Raw genomic sequence first — 22,500 nt, 5'->3', positions numbered from 1 at the left:
ATTCGTGAGTATATCGCGTATGGCCAGTCCGACATCGTCGCATAATAACCTCTTCAAATCTGGACTGACAAGCCAAGTGGGTATAACCGATTTAGGGCTTTATTCCATGTAATTTATTGATACCTACTAGGGTGTCCCACTTCTTTTGCATTAGATCTCGGATATACGATCTTATGACGGCCTTATAATCAGAATAGGGAAAGAAAAGCGGTGTCACAGATTTGTTGAGTGCTGCCTTGGCAGTAAATTCGGACATTGTATTACCACAGATTCCAACATGGCTGGGTAACCAACAAAAGACGATGTCACATTGGCCAGTAGCAAGATCATTATACAATTCAACAATGTCAGCTAAAAGTGGATGTTGAGAAGATACATTTTTAATAGTCTGGGGGCACGAAAGGAAGTCTGAATAAATTATATATTGTCTATATTTAGGGTGTTTTTAATATAGGTTAGTGCTGTTAATATGGCATGTGCGTCTGCTGTAAAAATGGAACTGCTACTTGGTAATCTAGAAGATATTATTCTGGATCCAATGACAGCGGCACATGCCACCGTACCACCATCCTTGGACCCATCTGTAAATAAGGATTTACATGTACTATACTTACTTTTTAATTGATTATCTTCCTGTTGGTATTGTAATTCATTTTATATATTTACTTACTTTAATGTAAGGTCAACTTGTGGTATAACCAGTTGCCAAGAAGGAGAAGAAAACAATCGAGAAGGAGCTATATCTTCTAGCTCGATGCCAGCAGCAGAAAGAAAAGGTTTTACTCCAAGAGGCGGAACAAAAGAAGACTTTTTATTGTACAAATCCCCATACGTGGGATTGAAGAGACAGTTATATGCGGGATTGAACTTATTTGAATACAGTTTAGTGACATACTGTAAAGATAATTTAATACGACGCTAATAGAAGGTTCGTCTGCTTCAACGTATAGACTGTCAACAGGAGAAGTTCGGAATGATCCAAGACAAAGTCTTAGACCTTGGTGATGGATAGAATCAAGTATTTTGAGGTTACTTTTACAGGCTCCACCATAGACAATGGAGCAGTAATCCAGTTTAGATCTGATGAGTGACCTGTATAAATGTAGGAGGGTTGTTTGGTCTCCTCCCCACTTTGTATTTGAAACGACTTCCAACAAATCGAGCGCCTTCAGGCATTTGGTGTTTAGGTATTTAATATGTGGCAGAAAGCTCAAGTGTGAGTCAAAGATGAGACCAAGGAACTTAGGAACTTCCTTGACAACTTTGATGGGTGCACCATTTAAAAATAAGTCAGGGTCTTTATGAGGTTCGTATTTTCGGCAGAAGTGAATGCAGTTTGTTTAAGATTGAGAAAATTTAAACCCATTCTCAAGGCACCATTTATGAATTTTGTTGAGACAGATTTGTAACTGTCTCTCAATGTTTCGCATGTTTTTGCCACGACAAGAAATATTAAAGTCATCCACGAAAAAGGAACCATTGATTGAATCTGTTAACATTTTCGAGAGACTATTTATTTCAATACTAAATAAAGTCGTCACAGACAAAATACTGCCTTGTGGAACACCCTGATCCTGTTTGTAATGATCAGAGAGGGTAGACCCCAATCGGACTTGAACTTGTCTGCCCGTTAAAAACTGCGACATGAAATGAGGCAAACCACCTCTTAAACCAAATTCATGTAAATCTTTTAAAATACCATGTTTCCATGTGGTATCATAAGTCTTTTCAAGGTCGAAAATATAGATACAGCATGCTGGTTATTGACAACGGAATTCTTAATGAATGATTCCAATCGAACCAAATGGTCAATAGTGCTTCTATTTCTACGGAAACCACGCTGAATGTTAGAAATCAGATTGTTGGTCTCCAAATACCACACTAAACGATTGTGTACCATTGACAGGTAGCAGCTGCAGAGTATGACACAGTTGCAGTTGGAGTGTTATCATGTGCAACCAAACGTTTAGCCTCTGCAAAAGAAATATTCTTTTCATGTTGCAGTTTCACAATCTGACGTTGTTGTTGCCAGACAGGGCACGATTTAGAAGAGGCAGTATGATCGCCAATTAACGCATTTAGAGGTGTTTGGACAATCTTACGTGTCATGTGCAAGTTCTCCACAGTGATGACATTTCTTGCTGTTGGTACAAGATCTAGCACCATGACCAAACTTTTGACACGAGTAACACCGAAGCGGGTTCGGTATGTACTTATCCACACTGATATTGCAGTAGCCTGCTTTGATGGATGACGGTGGAGCAGGAACAGAAAAGTTGAGCAGATGCGTGTTTAACTTTACATTCTGATCGTTTTGTCGATTTGTAAAACGTTTTACACCTGTTACACCCTGGTCTTTTAGCTCAAAAGCTATCTCATCTTTAGACATGTCTAACAGACAACGTTCTCTGTCTCTGACAATGCCCTTAGAACTGTTGAGAGTTTTGTGTGGAGACACAGTAACAGGTACGGGCACGAGATGCTTAACAGCTAAGAGTGTAGATGATTGAAACGCTGATTTGCACTCAAATAATATAAAACCAGATCGCATCTTTTTCATTGACACAACGTAGCCAGCAATTCCATAAATCGCTTTTGACAGAGCAAACGGATTCAGTTTCAACGGACCATCTTCCGAAGAAGAAATCACTAAATAACGAGACCAATGGTCAGGTTTGCCTTTTGAGACTTCAGAAGATACACTATCCTCTAAAGTACGTTTGAGTTGTTTCGGGGGTATCATGGTAAAGTCGTAGAACTTCATCATCCCAGCTCCCCACCTACCACGGAGTATCATAAAGACAATGCTATATGCCAGTGGGTTTCCTACTGACAGCACCAAGGATACTGGGATTATATGCTCCAGCAGAAGTATCAATTCCAGATCAATAAATCCACGAGACTGACCCATGAGCCATCGCCCTCTGGGCATTATGACTCCAGGTAATGACAGTTTGATTAATGTGGCATCAATATATCAATAGATATTACAGGTCTACAAGCTATTTGACAAAGGCTCATTGACAAAACATTTGAAAAAGTGAAATTTGAGCAAAATCAGTGAGAATTCTCAGGGCTTGGCATGATCAGCCGACTGGTTGAACCGGGCGTATTGAACCACCCGTCTAGGTCAAGTCAGGACCAAAGTGGTGTGTTAGGCAACAGGAACACAGTTGCAGGCCCCTATTGCCCTCAAGCACCAGGATCCCCTCCTCCACCGACACAGTGCCGCAACCTACGGCAAACAGGTTGGTGGACCAAATGTGCCCCCGGGCTCTCAGCGTTACCCAGCACCCACCACGAGGAGGTGGCCGATATATATTTCTATATATATCGTCCTTAAACTTCACGTTACTGATGGGTAGATCCTTAATTCATAAAGAGTACCTGGAACAAAGTCAAACATTCTACATCAAGGAAATGTGTAATGCGTTATTCCTGATGCACGTAGGCACAGTAACGCGCAGCTACATGCAGGCATTAACTCACTACTGCGATACCGCTACGATTGCGCCGAAATCTATCTAGTTAGCGAACATGGTGCTAATTAGAGAACTGATATCTTGGTTTCGCCGAGTGTGTCTGCTCTAAAAGTCATCGACTGCGGAAAACCAAAACAAATATTTGAGGCTGATAAATCACGTGACTGAACTGTTAGTATTCGCACCCTGAGCACTGACGAGCCGGTCAGTGATGCTTAGCCTGTGCACATGAAAGGGTATTAAACGGGTGACATGAGTGACTCTACAAAGAGGGGTCTTCTACACTGGGCTTGTTTATGTATTCAACGGGTGACATAGCGTGGCAGAGAGGACTCTACTATGAGGGGTGTTGTGGAGTGGACGTGTTTGTATATTGAATGATTAACATAGTGTGGCAGAGAGGACTCTACTATGAGGGCTGTTGTACAGTGGACGTGTTTGTGTATGCAACTTGTGACGTAGCGTGGCAGAGAGGACTCTACAAAGAGGGGTCTTCTACACTGGACTTGTTTATGTATTCAACGGGTGACACAGCGTGGCAGAGAGGACTTTACTATGAGGGGTGTTGTACAGTGGGCGTGCTAGACTATTGAATGGGTGACATAGCGTGGCAGGGAGGTCTCTACAAAGAGGGGTGATGTACAGTGAACGTGTTTGTGTGTTGAACGGGTGACATAGCGTGGCAGAGAGAACTCTGCCATGAGGAATATTTGACAGTGGACGTGTTTGTGTATTGAACGGTTGACTTAGCGTGGCAGAGAGGACTCTACAAAGAGGTGTGTTGTACAGTGGACGAGTTTGTGTATTGAATGGTTAACATAGTGTGGCAGAGAGGACTCTACAAAGAGGGCTGTTGTACAGTGGACGTGTTTGTGTATTCAACTTGTGACGTAGCGTGGCAGAGAGGACTCTACTATGACTGGTCTTGTACACTGGACTTGTTTATGTATTCTACGGGTGACATAGCGTGGCAGAGAGGACTCTACTATAAGGAATGTTGTACAGTGGACGTTTTTGTGTATTGAACGGTTGACTTAGCGTAGCAGAGAGGACTCTAGAAAGAAAGGTGTTCTACAGGGAACGTTTTTGTGTATTGAACGGGTGACATAGCGTGGCAGAGAGGACTATACTATGATTGGTGTTGTAAAGTGAACTTGTTTGTGTACTGAACGGTTGACATAGCGTGGCAGAGAGTACTCTACAAAGAGGGGTGATGTACAGTGGACGTGTTAGGGTATTGAACGGGTGACAAGGCGTGGTAGAGAGGACTCTCTGGGGTGGGGTTTCTCTCCAAAACTGTGGTCTGTTTTATTGGCTTTATTATGGATGTGTGCCGACCGCGTGGAAGCCCGGACAGCACAGTACCTTCGATCCATACATCGATCTTTTCGACCCTCAGTCCTTCTATGATTTCAAGACTTTTCCTTCAGTACATGTCTTCGTACGGGTGCTACACCGAAACATTAGTGACAAAGAAACTGTATGTGGTGCGCAATGGAAATGAAATGTTGTGATGTCTCGAAGTGTGCCACCTTGGGAAACTAAATTTGACTTTTTTGGCTATAAATGGATGAAATAATCTGAACAACAAATATGGGGAACTAATCGTGAATCTCTTATAATGGGGTAGTAAACTTTATGTGAATTATGTAATTCTGTTTAACTATCTATCTGCATCCTACCTGGACAAGCTAATGCCATCATGATGAACAGTCACCTTACTCGAACAATCCTGTCAACACTTGTCGATTGGTCAGTGTCCCACGTGGTCAAAAGCATGCTTCTCGGTGACCAGCGACACATCCTGCGTTTGTGCGATCCGTCGATATGTTTCCATATATGTATATGTCTCCAGACCAGTAGGAGGTCGGTCTTGACTGCCGTCGATATTATTCCATATATGTATATGTCTCCAGACCAGTAGGAGGTCGGTCTTGACTGCCGTCGATATTATTCCATATATGTATATGTCTCCAGACCAGTAGGAGGTCGGTCTTGACTGCCGTCGATATTATTCCATATATGTATATGTCTCCAGACCAGTAGGAGGTCGGTCTTGACTGCCGTCGATATTATTCCATATATGTATATGTCTCCAGACCAGTAGGAGGTCGGTCTTGACTGCCGTCGATATGTTTCCATATATGTATATGTCTCCAGACCAGTAGGAGGTCGGTCTTGACTGCCGTCGATATGTTTCCATATATGTATATGTCTCCAGACCAGTAGGAGGTCGGTCTTGACTGCCGTCGATATTATTCCATATATGTATATGTCTCCAGACCAGTAGGAGGTCGGTCTTGACTGCCGTCGATATTATTCCATATATGTATATGTCTCCAGACCAGTAGGCGGTCGGTCTTGACTGCCGTCGATATTATTCCATATATGTATATGTCTCCAGACCAGTAGGAGGTCGGTCTTGACTGCCGTCGATATTATTCCATATATGTATATGTCTCCAGACCAGTAGGAGGTCGGTCTTGACTGCCGTCGATATTATTCCATATATGTATATGTCTCCAGACCAGTAGGAGGTCGGTCTTGACTGCCGTCGAGTGCGGGCGTGCTTTGCTTGTGTGCAAACTGAACAGCACATTAGCATACTTGGTTGTTTATGGTTTTCGCTTTTTTGTTGTTGTTGTTTACATTTTCTCCACGCTGGGGTGTATTGAAACTTTACTTGTATTCCTTTTCATGGATTAAACAGTCAGCTGTTGGGGTTTTCCTCGGCAATGGCTGAACTGTGAAGCATAGAGTGTGAAGGTGATTTCAAAGTGACGTCCTCGGGGAGGAATTGAATCGGTCGCATTCCAGATGGTACTTCTAAGACAGCTTGTGTTGTGAAGCAACCACCTGCTGCTACTCCTGCATGCCCTGATCTTACTTTTATTTATGGTGAGCCAGTTCAGGTGAAGTCAACCACTGTCATCATTAAGGCAGATGTTGATGATGACGTTTCTACAACTCTTTGTCAACTGATGACCCAGTGGGCCTTGGCGAGAGCATTGGCTAAGATTACTACTGAAATAGTCAGTGTTAAGAGGATGGCCAAGGGGGATGTTAGTGTTACAGAGAAAACCGTTGAGGCTGCCCCAAAACTTATTTAATTCCAGACCTTGGTGACCATTACGTTACCACTTACGAGTCTGAATCACTCATGTGATCCCGCGGGGTTATCTATGGTATTGATCTGGATGTTGAGATGGCTGAAAATGAGGAAGAACTAAAACCCCTTTTGCCTTTACCATGCTCCGTTGTGCGTCTGACTCGTGGACCTGATAAAATTCCTACTAAATCTGTTTTGCTTACATTTGCTGGCCAGTCCTTATTTGTGCTAAATGTGGAGGGAATCACAGATATGAGGAGTGCACTGAAAGTTCCCTTAAATGCAAACATGTGGTGAAGCTCACTCTGCTGCCTACAGAGGTTCTATTAAGAATAATGGAAGTTGAGGGGAAACTTTCCTATTCTCAGGGTGTCCGACAGGTGCCTGGAGATTCTCATGTTGTTAAGGACCCACACGTTCATGCCACACCACCCGTTGCTCAACCAGTCTTCAGTTGTTCCCGTTCCTGTTGTGATATCTCATCCTGTCATGGTTACTGCATATACGCAGACTGCCACCCTAAAGGTTGAATGTCAGACTGATTCTCTTACTTGATTTTCTCAGTTGTGTTATAAGCATAGTTGCCAACCTGGAACCCAATCGTGCATTCAAATCAGCACACCAGCATAAAAACACAGCCAATCATTCCCTTGAGATCACCAACAAAACATTCCCCACCCAGCAAAACAGGTTTGACAATTTCGAAGTCCTATCAACCAAGAATCAGGACTTAACAAACAGAAAACAACTGGAAACCATCGAAATCCGCCGCCACAAACCTTTGATCAACAGAGACCAAGAATACTACATACATTCAGCCAATGAAGAACTAATCAAACTATAGACTCTCAAAGCATTGTGTCTATTTGTTGTTACTACTTAATCCCTCTCTTCACTGGCTTGATTACTAGTGGTATTTGTTGTTATCACTTGCCTACTAGTCTCTTCCAGTTACGTATCACTTGTTATTCTATTACATGCTGTTGTTAATGTTACTCCGCTCTGTGTCACAACCATGAATGTAAGTTTCTCATCATGTGGTTGTAGGCACTCTTGGCTTGATAACCATGAAAGAATCTACACCGAAACGTCGCTCAACTTAATAAACAAGAAGTTGTAATCCATAAATGCTGAGTATGTTTCATTTCCCCCAGACTCGATCAGTGTTACCCGGTCAGATCGTCCGCTAAGGTTTTTAAACAAAATGTCAAAACAAAGCTTGATGTGTTCACGTAAATAGTGAAAAACAAAAGAAATAATTTTTCATCTGCAACAGATCCATCATTTCACATATAGATAGTCCACTATTTTCACTCTAGTTCCATTTACGTTTTCAATAGTAGATCTATCAACTATTGCAATGATGGACCAGCCCACCATCTCAACCATAACTGAATTCCTCGTGTAGCCATAAACCTGCAACCATTGGTTCATCCTCGGAGACATTCATTCAAATGGCAGACCACCTGTTATTTCAAAGACGGGTCCACCAAACTAGATGCATCCACTATTCTAAACTTAGCATGTTTAACCAGATACTAGATACCATATATCCGACCACTATTGACATGATGTTTTACCGACGCTTTGTGTACGTACATGCGTCTTACTTGACATTGCTGTCACGCTTGTAGAGCGTACTACTCACTCACTAACTCATTCATTCCCTCACATGGTGTGATGAAATATCTAAACTCAGTATTTGTTGTAGGAAAACATCCTCACGGGTATCTTGGTACAGGAAAACAAAGCACTGATAACACTGATTTGTGTTTGTCCCGGACAACCCGCTGGCGGGAGGCAGCACGCGGTTGCCAGTAGTGATGGGAAGCGGTATACCGCTCTACTTGCAGGTAGCCTGTAAATTAGCCTGCCTTTATCTCAGCACCATGACTAACAGGGCCACGTGACCGCAGCCTGGGTGTATATAGAAAAGCACTGGTAGAACTGAACAGACGGTCTGGGATTCATGTTGTGTGGCAGATATTGATGCGTGCGGCGTCTACTACGTTGTGTATAGCTGGTAGTGGTAGTGTATGAACTGTGGAGGATCAGGAGAGTAGCTGTGTAATACCCTTGACCATCAAGAGAGCGGGCGTGTGTTGATTTGGGTCTGTGTGTTCGGCTTTTGTATACGTGTGTGTATGTAACCTGTGATCAACGATAATTCTACTTGTGAAATCTGACTTCTGATACTTCAGATACCATATCGGAATCAAGGAAAAGCCAACTGCCCATTCATCTGGAGATTCTCCTGTTTTCAAGTTTCAGAGTGTTAACCAAACCTTCTTGTTATACATTCATACTTAGGGGGCACCAGCTGATCGCAACGCTGGATAGGATTGTCCCCGAGATAAACATTGAAGAGAGGGCGTATTTAACCCCCGACATGACACAGGAAGCCATGGATGAGGAGTGCATATCTCAAAAGACTCGCAGGCCCAGTATGGCATCCAGTGGCAATAGTACCCCCAGTCTACACTCCAGGGACTCAACACCAGCCCCTGGTCACAGGGGCAGTCACCTCGGAGCAGGATCCGCTCCACATTCAAGATCCTGTTCGTTCAGAACCAAACAAAGGCCACCCAGTAAAGACCTGGAGGTACAGCCAGCGCCGATCCGGAGAAACAGCATGCCTCTGGTCAAGCCGACCCTTTTGGAAGTGCCGGACAGGGAGGTGGGGGACCAGAGTCCGGGGAAAGAGAACAAGTTAACACGTGTTCGATCGTTTAAAACTACTTCTAAAGGGGTCATCAACCGGGGCGACTCCTTCAAAAAGAAGAGCACACACAGCTTGATGTCCACTGGGGCAGTGGGAGATGGGAAGAAAGCCAGGGCTCCTAGTACCGGCAGGGGACAGGAAACACAAGGTGGTAACCCTGGCGGATATTACAAAGTCATCACTCTCGGCGGGACAGGAGTTGGAAAGTCTACTCTTTGCAGACAGTTTATGACGTCGGAGTTCACAGGATTTGAGGGGCAAGGTAGGTAGCTGATATTACGTCTTCGTTTAGACTCCACACCCATCGTGGTGAACCTCCACAACCCAAACAACCTCCACAACCCAAACAACATCCACAACCCAAACAACCACCTCAACCTCACAACCCAAACGATTTCCACAACCATCACAACCACTACAACCCAAACAACTGCCACAACTCAAACAACTTCCACAACAAACAACTGCCACAGCCCAAACGACTTCCATAACCCAAACAACCGTCACAACCCACACATCCCCAACAACCCAAACAACTTCCACAACCCAAACAACCGCCGCAACTCAAAGAACCCCCACATCCCAAACAACCCACACAACACTAACAACTTCACCCGGGTCTGTACTACATACGACATAAGACATACGATCCATACTGTACATGTAACACTCGTACACAGTTAAGTCCATGCCAGACTGTCATTTTTCAATCAGGTAACACTTGTACACAGTTTAGTTCATGACAGACTGTCATTGTTCAATCAGGTAACACTCGTACACAGTTTACTTCATGACAGACTGTCATTGTTCAATCAGGTAACACTTGTACACTGTTTAGTTCATGACAGACTGTCATTGTTCAATCAGGTAACACTTGTACACAGTTTAGTTCATGACAGACTGTGATTGTTCAATCAGCTAACACTTGCACACAGTTTAGTTCATAACCCTGTGTTGATGCTGGTCAAATACAGTCTGTGTCTGCAGTCTGTGTTGATACAGGTTACAGATAGTATGTGTCGATACTGGTAAAGTACAGTCTGTGTTGATACTGGTAAACTACAGTCTGTGTTGACACATGTTACATACAGTCTGTGCTGATACAGGGCACATATAGTCTGTGTTGATACAGGTTACATATAGTCTGTGTTGATACTGGCAAACTACGGTCTGTGTTGATACTGGTAAACTACAGTCTGTGTTGATACATGTTACATACAGTCTGTGTTGATACAGGGCACATATAGTCTGTGTTGATACATGTTACATACAGTCTGTGTTGATACTGTTCAAAACAGTCTGTGTTGATACAGGTTACAAACAGTATGTGTTGATACTGGCAAACTACAGTCTGTGTTGATACAGGTTACATATAGTCTGTGTTGCTACTGGCAAACTACAGTCTGTGTTGATACTGGCAAACTACAGTCTGTGTTGATACAGGTTACATGCAGTCTGTGTTGATACAGGTCACATGCAGTCTGTGTTGATACTGGCAAACTACAGTCTGTGTTGATACAGGTTACATACAGTCTGTGTTGATACAGGTTACATACAGTCTGTGTTGATACAGGTTAGGGACAGTTGATGCAGGCAACGCCTCGGTATAGATTCGTTCTCATGATCCACAAAACTTTGTCATCTCTATATCACCCACACACCTTGGAACAAACGAGAGCAGATGCCTCTCATACATACAGTAGAGACGTACTGCAACAGTCTGTGTGTGTCTTTGCCTGTTTGGAGTCAAGGCGTGGAGATCGTTAATTGGTGGCATCCCGCTTTATGTTGCTGTGTAATATGCTTTACCATCTCATCGCTACCAATTAATTGGCTGCTGCAGTCAGCCACATCAATCTCTGCTAAATTTAAATTGAAACCTTAGTCATTTCGTGTTCGAGTTAAATCTGTATTTAATATTATGTCGAACTGATTATAGGTCACGTGCAACCAGAGAGACTGTATACAGATTATCCCTGATGCAACGCAAAACACAAGTTTGCAAATTCTGATATCTTTCGGTATGGACTTACAGAAACAAGTTATCACAAATGCAAAATAATTTTTAAAAATAACGTGATGAAATAATGCCCACGAAATCGTTGTTCAAATGATTCACTAATTTCCCACCAGCGCTGGGGGAAAAAAGTGGTTTCACCATCTGTGGTTAGGTTTGCGCGGTTTGACCTGGGAAGGCGACCCATACAGACTCAGCAAGTGATGTGTGCAAGGATTATCCAATATCGTTACGGTCGAAGTCTGAGAATAGAGATGTTCTTGTGATTACAAGCATCTTGGGTCTGCAGTAATAAACATACACTGGTCCCATACGTCCAGATTTGCAAACCAAGAAAGTGCAGCATTAGAAATACTAATTTCATTGCTAGAAATCGCTTAGCTTGAATATTTTCATACATGCCTTTGTAAACATAGAAAGCAGTGTTGATTGTCACAAGCTATCTCTAGACTCAGTGTCTGTTCTGTTGACCCCTGTGTGTCAGTCTGCCTGTCTGCTAATGACAACATGCAATACACAACATCAGTCACTGATCACAACAATTTGAACTTACACCAGTCAGGCTATACGCCATAACCAGAATACATTGCTTTATAGCTCGTGCACCTGAGTTTTGTCTCTGTCACATTATGTAATTACACAGACAGGCAAATGTGATACTTGTACACATGAGATGTTATTATATCTGTGGGTTGTAAACAAACTGCAGCAATTTTCACCGTACGAGTGGATCGGACGGAAACCGGTGCAAACTCAGATTTTCAGTTTTCAAAGTTCTTTTTTTGTACTTTGTTGAACAACAGTTTCCATCATATACAATCAAAGAAGTTGATATCCATTACAAAACATTACTTTCTTACTCACTACACTTCTGAAATGCCAATCAAACAGATCATCTCTGTATACACACAATGAGCTTTCTGCTTATCGACAAATGAACCAGCCACCCGCTCTGACTGGGTTCGCTCTCCCGGGTGCATCGTTTCGAGGGAAGAAGACACAAGTACAAAACATTGCACTTTTGATTCGCGATTGTACGCTTATAATTTTGTTTACTTGTTATTTTCACAATCAACAATGTATATTATATGTCATGGATGAATGGTAATTGTGTTTAAATGATAGCTCCCACTCACACACATAGAGCATCAAAGCATACAAGGACAGTAGTGTGAATCCGCGTGCACACTATAGCAAGTAGTGTATTTTCAGGTCCATTAGAGTAAGTAGATTCTAGCAGGCGATAACGTTTTAACAACAGGCCTTCATTACTAAAGTTCACGTTCACGAGTAGTTTTTGAGAAGTCATGTCCTCACAGTACCAGCACGTGTAAACGGATATTCAGAGATAGAATAATCAGAAAACATTTCAAGTTTTGTTTCTGCAGGCCAGGCTTCCCTAGCGTGTGTCAGACGGTCTTCCCTTTACCGCGTGGGTAATGTAACACTGCTGCTGTTTATAGCCCGTCATACCTGTTGACTATCTGCTGCTGTTTATAGCCCCATAATGCTGATTCATACCTGTTCATTACAGTAGATTGTACCTGATGAAAGGAAGACTTGTGAAATTATCTCCAACCGACTACATGGGCACCAGGGAGTGGCTGCCTCAGTGTATTAGTGAAACACATCAATCTATCGGCTGAAACTGGTGCTGGTGCGCATTCAGCCTTCGTCCCTGAAAACAGAATATTGTTATGTAGTTGTCAAAGTCAGGACGTTAACCCAAGTACACTGTGTCCTCCACTGTTGTTATGTAGTTGACAAAGTCAGGACGTTAACCTAAGTATACACTGCATCCTCCATTGTTGTTATGTAGTTGACAAAGTCAGGACGTTAACCTAAGTATACATTGCATCCTCAATTGTTGTTATGTAGTTGACAAAGTCAGGACGGTAACCCCAATGCACTGTATCCTCCACTGTTGTTATGTAGTTGACAAAGTCAGGACGTTAACCTAAGTATACACTGCATCCTCCATTGTTGTTATGTAGTTGACAAAGTCAGGACGTTAACCTCAGTATACACTGTATCCTCAATTGTTGTTAGGTAGTTGACAAAGTCAGGACGGTAACCCCAATGCACTGTATCCTCCACTGTTGTTATGTAGTTGACAAAGTCAGGACGTTAACCTCAGTATACACTGTATCCTCCATTGTTGTTATGTAGTTGACAAAGTCAGGACGTTAACCTAAGTATACACTGCATCCTCCATTGTTGTTATGTAGTTGACAAAGTCAGGACGTTAACCTCAGTATACACTGTATCCTCCATTGTTGTTATGTAGTTGACAAAGTCAGGACGTTAACCTCAGTATACACTGTATCCTCCATTGTTGTTATGTAGTTGACAAAGTCAGGACGTTAACCTCAGTATACACTGTATCCTCCACTGTTGTTATGTAGTTGACAAAGTCAGGACGTTAACCTCAGTATACACTGTATCCTCCATTGTTGTTTTGTAGTTGACAAAGTCAGGACGTTAACCTCAGTATACACTGTATCCTCCATTGTTGTTATGTAGTTGACAAAGTCAGGACGTTAACCTAAGTATACACTGCATCCTCCACTGTTGTTATGTAGTTGACAAAGTCAGGACGTTAACCTAAGTATACACTGTATCCTCCATTGTTGTTATGTAGTTGACAAAGTCAGGACGTTAACCTCAGTATACACTGTATCCTCCATTGTTGTTATGTAGTTGACAAAGTCAGGACGTTAACCTAAGTATACACTGTATCCTCCACTGTTGTTATGTAGTTGACAAAGTCAGGACGTTAACCTCAGTATACACTGTATCCTCCATTGTTGTTATGTAGTTGACAAAGTCAGGACGTTAACCTAAGTATACACTGCATCCTCCATTGTTGTTATGTAGTTGACAAAGTCAGGACGTTAACCCAAGTATACACTGTATCCTCCATTGTTGTTATGTAGTTGACAAAGTCAGGACGTTAACCTCAGTATACACTGCATCCTCCATTGTTGTTATGTAGTTGACAAAGTCAGGACGTTAACCTAAGTATACACTGCATCCTCCACTGTTGTTATGTAGTTGACAAAGTCAGGACGTTAACCTAAGTATACACTGTATCCTCCATTGTTGTTATGTAGTTGACAAAGTCAGAACGTTAACCTCAGTATACACTGTATCCTCCATTGTTGTTATGTAGTTGACAAAGTCAGGACGTTAACCTCAGTATACACTGAATCCTTAATTGTTGTTAGGTAGTTGACAAAGTCAGGACGGTAACCCCAATGCACTGTATTCTCCATTGTTGTTATGTAGTTGACAAAGTCAGGACGTTAACCTCAGTATACACTGTATCCTCCATTGTTGTTATGTAGTTGACAAAGTCAGGACGTTAACCCAAGTACACTGCATCCTCCATTGTTGTTATGTAGTTGACAAAGTCAGGACGTTAACCCAGGTACACTGCATCCTCCATTGTTGTTTTGTAGTTGACAAAGTCAGGACATTAACCTCAGTATACACTGTATCCTCCATTGTTGTTATGTAGTTGACAAAGTCAGGACGTTAACCTAAGTATACACTGTATCCTCCATTGTTGTTATGTAGTTGACAAAGTCAGGACGTTAACCTCAGTATACACTGTATCCTCCATTGTTGTTATGTAGTTGACAAAGTCAGGACGTTAACCCCAGTGAACTGTATCGTCCACTGCTGTAATGTAGTTGACAAAGTCAGGACGTTAACCCCAATGCACTGTATCCTCCACTGTTGTTATGTAGTTGACAAAGTCAGGACATTAACCTCAGTATACACTGTATCCTCCATTGCTATTTTGTTGTTGACAAAGTCAGGACGTTAACCCCAGTGAACTGTATCCTCCATTGTTGTTATGTAGTTGACAAAGTCAGGACGTTAACCTCAGTATACACTGTATCCTCCATTGCTGTTTTGTAGTTGACAAAATCAGTACATTAACCCCAGTGCACTGTGTCCTCCATTGCTGTTATGTAGTTGGCAAAGTCAGGACGTTAACCCCAGTGAACTGTATCCTCCATTGTTGTTATGTAGTTGACAAAGTCAGGACATTAACCTCAGTATACAGTGTATCCTCCATTGCTGTTTTGTAGTTGACAAAATCAGGACATTAACCCCAGTGCACTGTGTCCTCCATTGCTGTTATGTAGTTGACAAAGTCAGGACGTTAACCCCAGTGCACTGTATCCTCCATTGTTGTTATGTAGATGACAAGGCGTTGTGGAGGTTGCACAACGCATATCTGGTTTGACAAGATTTTCCAACCAACTGTCAAGAATCGATTGCTTGAAGAGGGAATTCTATAAAAGAAGGCCACTTGTCGCCCCTGTTTTCAGGCACGTCCATCGGCCGAGTAGCAGAACTGGAACCTTAGTAACCGGGGGTGAGTTTGGTTCACTGATGAATGACGATATCCTCTTCACCGGTGAGATGGAAGACAGCCTGCTTACCGTGGGACAAATGAGCTTTTGCCTCTAGCTGCATTCGACAGAACGACAGATTGAACGGAGCCTGTGTCATAATGTGGGGTGATATATTGAGCACACAAAGAATTTGACAGCAAATCGGTATATCAGCGGGGTCCTTGCACGTCACAAGCTTCCGATTACGGACCGACAGAGGGAGGTGTTCCAGCATGCCAACGCTACTTCACATACAGCACATGTCACGGTACGGTCGCTACTTTGCTAATTCTAACGGAGTGTCTTGCCATTGCCTTAAAGATCACAAGATCTAAACTCGTACGTCAACGTCAGAACATGCCTCAGACACTTCCCCAACTGAAGATCGTACTGCACAAAGAGAGGGGTAGAACTCCGCACAACGATTTCGTCAACTTATCCTATGTGCGCCGAGCAGTATTTGCATTGAAATTACACTGTACGTGAAATAATATTGCTCTTGAACTTGACATCTCTCTGAAAAAGCCAATGAAAAGCGCATATGTGTCTGTTATATTTCCAGAGCTGATACCTCGTCCCAACAACTATCACCGTGTCTATGGTGATGGGCACTGCACATGGTGGTGTGATAATATTTACTGTCACACAGGGGTGTGACAATAGTTACTGTAACACGATGGTGTGATAATAGTTATTTTAGCACGGGGTGTGACAATGCTTAATGTAACACAGGGTGTGTGACAATAGTTACTCTAGCATACGGTGGTGTGACAATAGTTACTGTAACACGGTGGTGTACCAATAGTTACTGTAACGCGGTAGTGTACCAATAGTTACTGTAACGCGGTAGTGTACCAATAGTTACTGTAACGCGGTAGTGTACCTATAGTCACTGTAACACGGGGGGCGTGGCAGTTGTTACTGCAACATGCGGCTTTGTATTAATAGTTACTGTGACACGGAGGGTGTTTTGAGTGACATGGAAAACGGATATCGGAACCCACTACTTATCTCATTCACTCTGTTTGCTCGTTTATTGAAAATAGAAAGTGTAATAGAACGAAAACTTTTGCTGCTTCTATTGATTTTAAGAAAGTGTTTGACTGTAGAAAGTAAATAATACTGGTGTGAAAGGGAACATGTTTGTAGCTCTTCAGTCTCTGCATTTTACATTAACATACAGTATTCGTATGGATGGTATGTTAACATCATGGTTTAATGTCAGTCAAGGTTTAAAGCAAGGTTGTTTACTCTCCCCATTATTGTTTAATGTTTTCATTAATGATCTACTTAACAAACTGGAAGAGAGTGGTATTGGTATTTCTGCTAATGATGCTACTATTGCAGCTTTAGCCTATACTAATGATGTTATACTCCTTGCAGAATCACGAGAGGATTTAAATCATTTGTTGGACATTTTCAACAGCTGGTGTGTGAAGAAAGGTATATGCATTAATAATGCTAAGTCAAAGTTTGCACATTTTAGACGCGGTAGAGCACAAAGAACAAGTGCGGCTTTTACTGTTGGTAACTTACTTTTAGAAATTGTTGATAGCTATAATTATTTAGGTCTATTGCTCACAGAACATCTTGAGTATAATGCCATGGCTAAGGTAGCGGCAAAGTCTGCCAAAAGAGCTTTAGGCCTTCTTATTGTAGATATATAGCACTTGGAGGAATGGAATTCACAACGTACACTAAGCTATATGATACGATGGTTACAGTAACTGACCATCTGTTTACGTTATGGGACATCTACCTGGGATATCTGGAGGTTTCCGGTGTAAATGCGGTCCACCATCATGCTATGAGATTCTTCCTGAGGCTGGGTAAATATGTTCCATTCGATGCTATGAAAGGTGACATGGCACGGATTCCTCCAATTTTTAGACAATGGGTGTGTATTGTCACACAATATTGCCGTATAATAAAAATGTCTTGTAGAATAAACAAGTATGTAATGTAGTCGGAGAGATGTGCGAGTGGACGTATGAGAAACGAATCCCCGAGTGAAAGCAAAGTTAAGAGAAGCTTATACGTGTATTAGTGTTATACGGGTATGTGAAAATGTTGGAGATATTTGTATGCAGAAGAATGTGAATGATTGGTATTAGATATTATGCCAGCCACGCGGTACCATGGGAAGTAATAAACTACAAACGTATCGGTTATTTAAAGATGTGTATAGCTGTGAAAATTATGTGAGTATGAGCATGACCCCGCTCTTATCGCTCTGCCTTCTCCAAATTCAGATCAGGTACTGCTCACCTGCATTTGGAAACCGCCAGATATTCGAATGTGAATGTGAATGAGAGGGTATGTTTTCAGTGTTGTGAGAGTGTAGAGGATGAGAGACCCGTTCTGTTCTACTACCCTATGTACGATAATTTGTGTGAAAGTTTATATGAAAATGTCGGTTTTAGCTATCCCAACCTCTTATATCTCTGTGATAATGATAAATTAGGTTTACTTTTTAAACACCATGTATATTTTAGTGCCAAAACCTGCTTTTATATTTCACAAAGAAGAAAACATATTTTATATGCATAGATGAGCGGGGGCGGGGTGGGGTATGGCAATGGTAACTGTGGGATACAGTGAGAGGACAATGGTTACGGTAACACACGTTGGTGAGGCAATGGTAACTGTGGGATACAGTGAGAGGACAATGGTTACGGTAACACACGTTGGTGAGGCAATGGTAACTGTGGGATACAGTGAGAGGACAATGGTTACGGTAACAGACGTTGGTGACGCAATGGTATGCTGTAACACAGGGTGGGAGGACAATGGTTACTGTAACAAAGGGTGGGAGGACAATGGTTGATGTAACACACGATGGGAAGACAATGGCTTACTGTAACACATGGTGGTGAAACAACGGTTGCTGTAACACGGGGCTGGAGGATAATTCGAACTGTAACATACGGTGGTGTGACAATTGTAAATGTAACCGCGAGAGGTTAATGGTTACTGTAACGCACGGTGGTGAAACAATGGTTGCTTTAACACTGGTTACTGTGATTCATTGTTTTTCGAGATAAAGAAGTACTACCATGAAATACCGAATGAGGTACCATTGGCAGCGGCTTGCATTGAAAACAATACTGTCTGACAGTGTTTACTGTAACACAGGGTGGGAGGACAATGTTTATTGTAACACACGGTATAAAGGACACTGGTTACTGTACCACAGGGTGCGAGGTCCGTGAACGCTGTCTCTCTCTGTGCTCCAGAATACCTGACCTGTTGCTTGGCAACAAAGTGATTGCCCAACAACCGACATGAGGTTAGCCTGGAAGCGCCGAACTACATGAAGGCTATATACTGAACATCTGTTGACCGGTTATGGCCTCTGACTCTAGCAGAAAGCTTTCTACTCTATATCTGTCATTGTCGGCTCAAGTTGTTGACAGCCAACGTTGACATGCGATATGATGTCAACAGTTTAGAAAGTGCTTGTCCAGTCTTCTTCCTTCTCTGCTTGGCTTCCTTGTTCTGGAGGAACACACAGAAACCTGATACACAAATCGATATTTGTGCAACACTAGCTATTGATTGGGATCGGGTTGCTCTATTCATCAGACGTAAAAATGATCTGTACTTTATCAACATCTATAGCGCTGTGTGAACGAGATTCATATTGAGTTGTAACCTTGAGGTATAGACATAAGTGAATATGTGTATCATTGAAGAGAGGCACTCAGTTGCGTGTACACCCCTCACTAAACGGGTGGCCTCAGATGCGTGTACACCCCTCACTAAACGGGTGGTCTCAGTTGCGTGTACACCCCTCACTAAACGGGTGGTCTCAGATGCGTGTACACCCCTCACTAAATAAGTGGTCTCAGATGCGTGTACACCCCTCACTAAACGGGTGGTCTCAGATGCGTGTACACCCCTCACTAAACGGGTGGTCTCAGCTGTGTGTATACTCCTCACTAAATAGGTGGTCTCAGATGCGTGTACACCCCTCACTAAACGGGTGGTCTCAGATGCGTGTACACCCCTCACTAAACGGGTGGTCTCAGCTGCGTGTACGCCCCTCACCAAACGGGTGGTCTCAGCTGTGTGTATACTCCTCACTAAATAGGTGGCCTCAGATGCGTGTACGCCCCTCACTAAACGGGTGGTCTCAGATGCGTGTACACCCCTCACTAAACGGGTGGTCTCAGATGCGTGTACACCCCTCACTAAACGGGTGGCCTCAGATGCGTGTACACCCCTCACTAAATAAGTGGTCTCAGATGCGTGTACACCCCTCACTAAACGGGTGGTCTCAGATGCGTGTACACCCCTCACTAAACGGGTGGTCTCAGATGCGTGTACACCCCTCACTAAAAGGGTGGTCTCAGTTGCGTGTACACCCCTCACTAAACGGGTGGTCTCAGATGCGTGTACACCCCTCACTAAACGGGTGGTCTCAGATGCGTGTACACCCCTCACTAAACGGGTGGTCTCAGATGCGTGTACACCCCTCACTAAATGGGTGGTCTCAGATGCGTGTACACCCCTCACTAAACGGGTGGTCTCAGATGCATGCACACCCCTCACTAAATAAGTGGTCTCAGATGCGTGTACGCCCCTTACTAAACGGGTGGTCTCAGATGCGTGTACACCCCTTACTAAACGGGTGGTCTCAGATGCGTGTACACCCCTCACCAAACGGGTGGTCTCAGATGCGTGTACACCCCTCACCAAACGGGTGGTCTCAGATGCGTGTACACCCCTCACTAAACGGGTGGTCTCAGATGCGTGTACACCCCTCACAAACGGGTGGTCTCAGATGCGTGTATACTCCTCACTAAATAGGTAGTCTCAGATGCGTGTACACCCCTCACTAAACAGGTGGTCTCAGTTGCGTGTACACCCCTCACTAAATGGGTGGTCTCAGATGCGTGTACACCCCTTACTAAACGGGTGGTCTCAGATGCGTGTACACCCCTTACTAAACGGGTGGTCTCAGATGCGTGTACACCCCTTACTAAACGGGTGGTCTCAGATGCGTGTACACCCCTCACTAAACGGGTGGCCTCAGATGCGTGTACACCCCTCACTAAATAAGTGGTCTTAGATGCGTGTACACCCGTCACTAAACGGGTGGTCTCAGATGCGTGTACACCCCTCACTAAAGAAGTGGTCTCAGTTGCGTGTACACCCCTCACTAAATAAGTGGTCTTAGATGCGTGCACACCCCTCACTAAACGGGTGGTCTCAGATGCGTGTACACCCCTCACTAAATGGGTGGTCTCAGATGCGTGTACACCCCTCACTAAACGGGTGGTCTCAGATGCGTGTACACCCCTCACTAAATAAGTGGTCTCAGATGCGTGTACGCCCCTCACTAAACGGGTGGTCTCAGATGCGTGTACACCCCTTACTAAACGGGTGGTCTCAGATGCGTGTACACCCCTCACTAAACGGGTGGTCTCAGATGCGTGTACACCCCTCACTAAATAAGTGGTCTCAGATGCGTGTACACCCCTCACTAAACGGGTGGTCTCAGTTGCGTGTATACCCCTCACTAAACGGGTGGTCTCAAATGCGTGTACACCCCACACTAAATAGGTGGTCTCAGATGCGTGTACATCCCTCACTAAACATATCAACAATTCCTACACCTTTAAGACTGTGAACAGCAGTACAACCAAGCAAAGCCGACAGCAGTACAACCAAACATGGTCGACAGCAGTACAACCAAACATGGTCGACAGCAGTACAACCAAACATGGTCGACAGCAGTACAACCAAGCATGGTCGACAGCAGTACAACCAAGCAAAGCCGACAGCAGTACAACCAAACATGGTCGACAGCAGTACAACCAAGCAAAGCCGACAGCAGTACAAACAAACATGGTCGACAGCAGTACAACCAAGCAAAGCCGACAGCAGTACAACCAAACATGGTCGACAGCAGTACAACCAAGCTTGCAAATGCTGTCTGAATGTATGTCAGGAGGAACCCTACCCCAGATCCACGGACTAGGTGTTGATGGATAATGGAAATCAACAAGACTGATGGTTTGGAGGGATGTGATGACCTTTCCCCGATGTGTCAGGATCCAGAAGGACCTGTACTGAATGCACGCAGTATTGGACTACCTGTTTTCTGCTTGAGAGATGGCTTCCATTATCTGACTATATCGCACAGGCATTGTTAAAAACTGATACGGCGCTACTTTGTCAATATGTTTTAAGAAAGAACACTAACAAATTCGTATGAACATTTTCAAAACAGGTGAGAAACTGTCTGACGGTGTATACATGTCCACGACCTGTACACTGGGCGTGGAACTCCGTTAAACGGAGCATCAACGGCACTGTGACCTGCACAGCCAACAAGGGATCCTGAGGACATAGCTCGTGAAGGTCTACATGTTTCAAAACAATAGATGTTCTAAAACGGCTAAATGTTCTTCAGCTGTACAGGACATAATTATACATTAGTAAATCTGTCCCAAAGTATTACTGGACATATGAATCCATCCATCAACTGATTTACCACCAAATTAATTTAAAGTGTTCGCACATGCTTGTTTGTGGGTTTATGTCAACAACAGACATGGTTTTCACCTGCAGCTGCTAATCTAGATACTATAAACTTTAATAGTGCGTAGAAAAAAGGTAGTATCGCAAACATTATCTTTGTAATATTATTATCTCAGTAATATTTCAAGATTTGTCTGAGATGATGCATAAAAACTGAAGGATGTGGTCAGGTAAAACTGTAGAGTATCTGCATATGTGCAGGTCGAGGCTAG

At 43.3% G+C, this 22,500-nt stretch overlaps 1 protein-coding gene across 1 annotated transcript in view; it reads left to right on the top strand.

The window, feature by feature from the left end:
* Nucleotides 1-8,514: 8,514 nt before the first annotated feature.
* Nucleotides 8,515-22,500, top strand: part of LOC137258932 (GTP-binding protein RAD-like) — a 62,870-nt gene continuing 48,884 nt past the window's right edge. The window contains exon 1 of the mRNA XM_067796627.1: nt 8,515-9,575. Coding sequence (XP_067652728.1) covers nt 8,981-9,575 — 595 coding nt within the window. The 5' untranslated portion in view covers nt 8,515-8,980. The remainder of the gene's footprint in view (nt 9,576-22,500) is intronic.

The sequence above is a fragment of the Haliotis asinina genome, chromosome 12 (genome assembly GCF_037392515.1).
Source record: "Haliotis asinina isolate JCU_RB_2024 chromosome 12, JCU_Hal_asi_v2, whole genome shotgun sequence".
Taxonomy (NCBI): domain Eukaryota; kingdom Metazoa; phylum Mollusca; class Gastropoda; order Lepetellida; family Haliotidae; genus Haliotis; species Haliotis asinina.
The sequence above is the reverse complement of the archived record's forward strand: the minus strand, read 5'-3'. Positions and strand labels throughout refer to the sequence as shown.